We start from the raw sequence: 6022 nt of genomic DNA, 5'->3' as shown, positions 1-6022 counted from the left end.
GGAAGTCAAAGTGTCTCTGTTACTGATGATATGATCGTATACCAACAAATGACGCTGGGATAGTTGGCAAGCCAAATGTAGAATGAAACTACATTCTCATCTCTCACGTTATACAAAAATCGCATTATACAGAAAACTTAAGATGGATAAAAGACTTAAATCTAAGACCTGAAACCATAAAGATTCTAGAAGATAACATCAGTTATCTTTGGGTTCTTCATGACCAAGAACCCAAAAGCAAATGTAACAAAAATAAAGATAAATAGATGGGACTTAATTAAACTAAAAAGCTTCTGCACAGCAAAAGAAATAATCAGCAGAGTTAACAGACAACCCGCAGAGTGGGAAAAATTTTTCACAATCTATACATTTGACATAGGACTAATATCCAGAATCTACAAAGAACTCAAATCATCAAAAAAAAAAAAAAAAAAAATCCCAGGGTTGGGCACGGTGGCTCACACTTGGAATCCCAGCACTTTGGGAGGCCGAGGCGGGCAGATCACAAGGTCAGGAGTTTGAGACCAGCCTGGCCAACATGGTGAAACCCCATCTCTACTAAAATACAAAAATTGGCTAGGCGTAGTAGTGCGCGGGCCTGTAATCCCAGTTACTGGGGAGGCTGAGGCAGGAGAATGGCTTGAACCAAGGAGGCAGAGGTTGCAGTGAGCTGATTGTGCCACTGCACTCGAGCCTGGGTGACAGAGCAAGACTCTGTCTCAAAAAAAAAAAAAAGAAAGAAAGAAAAAGAAAAAAGAAAAGGAAAAAACAATCCCATCAAAAAGTGGGCTAAGAACATGAATAGACAGTTCTCAAAAGAAGATATACAAATGGCAAACAAGCATAGGGAAAAATGCTCAACACTATTAAGTATCAGAGAAATGTAAATTAAAACCACAAACGGCAGCAAAAGCCAAAATTGACAAATGGGATCTCATTAAACTAAAGAGCTTTTGCACAGCAAAAGAAACCACCATCAGAGTGAATAGGCAACCTACACAATGGGAGAAAATTTTTGCAACCTACTCATCTGACAAAGGGCTAATATCCAGAATCTACAAAGAACTCAAACAAATATACAAGAAAAAAACAAACAACCCCATCAAAAAGTGGGGAAAGGATATGAACAGACATTTCTCAAAAGAAGACATTCATACAGCCAACAGACACATGAAAAAATGCTCATCATCACTCGCCATCAGAGAAATGCAAATCAAAACCACAATGAGATACCATCTCACACCAGTTAGAATGGCAATCATTAAGAAGTCAGGAAACAACAGGTGTTGGAGAGGATGTGGAGAAATAGGAACACTTTTACACTGTTGGTGGGATTGTAAACTAGTTCAACCATTACGGAAAACAGTATGGCAATTCCTCAAGGATCTAGAACTAGATGTACCATATGACCCAGCCATCCCACTACTGGGTATATACCCAAAGGATTATAAATCACTCTACTACAAAGACACATGCACACGTATGTTTATTGCAGCACTATTCACAATAGCAAAGACTTGGAATCAACCCAAATGTCCATCAGTGACAGACTGGATTAAGAAAATGTGGCACATATACACCATGGAATACTATGCAGCCATAAAAAAGGATGAGTTTGCGTCCTTTGTAGGGACATGGATGCAGCTGGAAACCATCATTCTTAGCAAACTATCACAAGAAGAGAAAACCAAACACCGCATGTTCTCACTCATAGGTGGGAACTGAACAATGAGATCACTTGGACTCGGGAAGGGGAACATCACACACTGGGGCCTATCATGGGGAGCAGGGAGGAGGGAGGGATTGCATTGGGGAGTTATACATGACATAAATGATGAATTGATGGGTGCTGACGAGTTGATGGGTGCAGCACACCAACATGGCATAAGTATACATATGTAACAAACCTGCACGTTATGCACATGTACCCTAGAACTTAAAGTATAAAAAAAAAAAAAAAAAGAATTAAAAAAAAAAAAATTAAAACCACAATGCAATACCACCTCATTCCTGCAAGAATGGCCATAATTAAAAAATCAAAAAATAATAGATGTGGGCCAGGTGTGGTGGCTCACGCCTGTAATCCCAGCATTTTGGGAGGCTGAGGCAAGGGGATCACCTGAGGTCAGGAGTTCGAGACCAGCCCGGCCAACATGGCGAAACCCCGTTTCTACTAAAAATACAAAAATTACCTGGACTTGGTGGTGGGCACCTGTAATCCCAGCTACTCGGGAGCCTAAGTCAGGAGAATCACTTGAACCAGGCTGGTGGAGGGTGCAGTGAGCCGAGATCATGCCATTACACTCCAGCTTGGGTGACGAGAGCAAAACTCCATCTCAGTAATAATAATAATAATAATTAGATGTTGGTGTGGATGCAGTGAAATAAGAACACTTTTACACTGCTGGTGGGAATGTAAACTAGTACAACCACTATGGATAACAGTATGGAGATTCCTTAAAGAACTAAAAGTAGGCCGGGCGCGGTGGCTCAAGCCTGTAATCCCAGCACTTTGGGAGGCCGAGACGGGCGGATCACGAGGTCAGGAGATCGAGACCATCCTGGCTAACACAGTGAAACCCCGTCTCTACTAAAAAATACAAAAAACTAGCCGGGCGAGGTGGCGGCGCCTGTAGTCCCAGCTACTCGGGAGGCTGAGGCAGGAGAATGGCGTGAACCTGGGAGGCGGAGCTTGCAGTCAGCTGAGATCCGGCCACAGCACTCCAGCCTGGGTGACAGAGCGAGACTCCGTCTCAAAAAAAAAAAAAAAAAGAACTAAAAGTAGAACTACCATTTAATCCAGCAATCCCATTACTAGGTATCTATCCAGAGGAAAATAAGTCATTATACGAAAAAGATACTTACACATGCATGTTTAGCAGCACAATTTGCAATTGCAAAAATACGGAACCAGCCCAAATGCCCATCAATCAAAGATTGATCAACACCTATACATATATATATGTATATGTGTATGTATATATGTACGTGTGTATATATACATACACATGTGTCTATATATGTGTGTGTATGTATATACATACACCATGGAATGCTACTCAGCCATTAAAAGAAATGAAATAATGCCATTCACAGCAACCTGGAGGGAAATGAAGACTATTATTTTAAGTGAAGTAACTCAGGAATGAAAAACCAAACATCCTGTGTTCTCACTTACATGTGGGAGCCAAGCTATGAAGATGCAAAGGCATAAGAATGATACTTTGGATTTTGGGGACTCAGGGGAAAGGGTAGGGGGTGACAAGGGATAAAAGACTACACATTGGATACAGTGTACACTGCTCAGGTGATGGGTGCACCAAAATCTCAGAAATCACCACTAAAGAACTTATCCATGTAACAAAAAAACCACCTGTTCCCCAAAAACCTATTGAAATAAAAAATAAAAATAAACAACAGAAATTGAAACTAAGTGAACAAAAAAGGAGTTTGATATTCATTCAAAAAGTTAAGCATACATGCCTTTTGGCCTGAGAAGTCAGCCATTAATCATATTGTTGTTCCCCTGTACATCATAAGTCATGATTCTTTTGCTACTTTCAAGATCTTATCTTTGGCCAGGTGCAGTGGTTCATGCCTGTAATTCCAGCATTTTGAGAGGCTGTTTGAGCCTAGGAGTTCAAGACTAGCCTGGGAAACATGGAACAACCCCATTTTGACCAAAAAAAAAAACAAACAAACTTATAATTCAACTGTCTGACTGATTGCTTTTAATTTTTATTTACGTGTTTTTTTTAATTTTATTTTTAGATACAGGGTCTCACTTTGTCACCTAAATTGGAGTGCAGTGGCAGGATCATAACTCACTGCAGCCTAAAATTTCTGGGCTCCAGCAATCCTCACACCTCAAACTCCTGAGGAGCTGGACTACAGGTGCATGCCACCACACCTGGCTAATTTTTTTTTTAAGTTTCATAGAGTTGGGGGTCCCACTCTCACTGCCCAGGCCGGTCTTGAACTCCAGGGCTCAAGCAGTCCTCCCACCTGAGCCTCCCAAAGTGCTGGGATTATAGGCATGAGCTACCCAACCCAGTGATTATTATTGTAATCCCTACAGCAACCACAAAGAAAGTTATTAAATATATATAACAATATATTTATCCTATAAATGCAATGTAGGTTTAACAGAAAATTAATTAATGTAGAAGACTGATGCCACCAAAATGGCAGAGTAATCTGGCTTCACTCCCCCTCACAGAAAAACTAAAATCAAATATCCAGGACCAAAATTACCATCAGCGATATCCCAGAACTCAAATATGAGGCTGAGACAATCCCCAGGATTTCCACACAGAAGTGGAAAAACTCTGAGCAGACAATAAGAGAAACAGACTTCTCTATCTGTGACAACCCTCACTCAGTTTTCCAGGCACCACACATGGAAAATTGCTCCTGGGTTCACAGTTTCTACACCAGAAAATGTGAGATTGAGGTAGACAACCAGCTTTCCCATCATCTTGCATTCCCTTGCAGGAAAACCATTCCTGCCTCAACTCACAGGAGGCATCACAAGTGCCTGTAGGAAGAAAAGTCCCCCAAAACAGCTAGAAACAAAGAGAGGAGATAGGACTAGCAACCCTAGCCCATGTAACTCTGTTCTTCATCTCAGCCAAAGGAGATGTCAAATTAAAGTGACTTCTCAGTAGCTCCACACTGAGAGAGAAATACGCCACAAGTTTTCCGGTCACAAACACCTAGCCAGCCTTCCCACATAGCCAGAGTATCCCCTTTGGGATCTCCCCACCTCCCCCGACAACCCCATTTGAGATGGGCAGTGCTCTGAATGCTCACAAGAGCCAAGGCAAACCTGGGCTTAAGGCACCATCTATTACCAAACAGGAGATGCTGATCTAGGAATAAGGGGACTCATAGGGCAACTGCAAAGAATGTCTAAGCAAATATACCCTAGAAAGACCTAAACAAAATCCATCAATGCAAAGCCATAGATGTACAACCACACACACACACACACACAAAAAAAGGCAGCCAACATGGAACCCCTAGCCCCCCAAAGAAAGGAGCCAGTGACCAACCCTGAGGAGGTAGCAATGTTGAACTCTCAGATCAAGAATTAAAAATAGCAGTTTTAAGGAAACTCAGTGAACTCTGAGATAACACAGAAGAACCATTCAGATATTTATCAGAGAAACTTACGAGATAGAAATATCTTTTAACCTTTTACCTCATTGCACCCCTGAGAGCAAGATGGGTCACCAGCAGCTGTACTGGAGCCACCCGCGAAAATTCAGCCAGGGTTCTCACTCTTGTCGCATCTGTTCAAACCGGCACAGTCTGATCTGGAAATATGGCCTCAATATGTGCCGCCAGTGTTTCCGTCAGCACGCAAAGGATATCGGTTTCATTAGGTTGGACTAAATGATCTTCCTTCAAAGGATTATCCAAGGCATCTACTCAATGAAAGATCATGATAATTCTTTGTACATAAAATAAAGATTTGAAAAAACAAAAAAAAACACAAATACTTTTTAATATATTAAACTGAGGCTGGCCACAGTAGCTCACACCTGTAATCCCAGCACTTTGGGAGGCCAAGGCGGGCCAGAGTTGGAGACCACCCTGACCAACATGGTGAAACCCCATGTCTACTAAATACAAAAAAATTAGCCAGGCGTGGTGGCAGATGCCTGTAATCCCAGCTACTTGGGAGGCTGAGGCAGGAGAATCACTTGAACCCAGGAGGTGGAGGCTGCAGTGAGCCAAGATCACACCACTGCACTCCAATCTGCACAAAAAGAGCGAAACTCTGTCTCAAAAAAAAAAAAAAAAAAAATTAAACAGAAATCCTGGAACTGACTAATATATTTGCTGAACTGAAAGCAGCATTAGAGGTTCTCAACAGAAGAATGGATAAGCAGAGGAAAAAAATAATTGAGCTTGAAGACAGGCTATTTGAAAATACACAAGACAGAAAAAAGAAAAAAGCATGAAAAGGAACAATGAACACCTACAGAATATAAGGAATAACCTCAAAAGTGCAAAT

General features: G+C 41.5%; 1 protein-coding gene across 1 annotated transcript; it reads left to right on the top strand.

Annotated features, from left to right (window-relative positions):
• The first annotated feature begins 5221 nt into the window (after window positions 1–5221).
• LOC117099017 (40S ribosomal protein S29-like) lies at window positions 5222–5462 on the top strand. Its single transcript, XM_033238179.1, has one exon. The coding sequence runs from the start codon at window positions 5227–5229 to the stop codon at window positions 5395–5397; it is 171 nt and encodes a 56-aa protein (XP_033094070.1). The 5' UTR covers window positions 5222–5226; the 3' UTR covers window positions 5398–5462.
• Window positions 5463–6022: the final 560 nt, after the last annotated feature.

Source organism: Trachypithecus francoisi, unplaced genomic scaffold, assembly GCF_009764315.1.
Source record: "Trachypithecus francoisi isolate TF-2019V2 unplaced genomic scaffold, Tfra_2.0 Lachesis_group16, whole genome shotgun sequence".
Classification (NCBI taxonomy): Eukaryota; Metazoa; Chordata; class Mammalia; order Primates; family Cercopithecidae; genus Trachypithecus; species Trachypithecus francoisi.
Note: the sequence above shows the minus strand (reverse complement) of the source record. Positions and strands in the feature narration are given on the sequence as shown.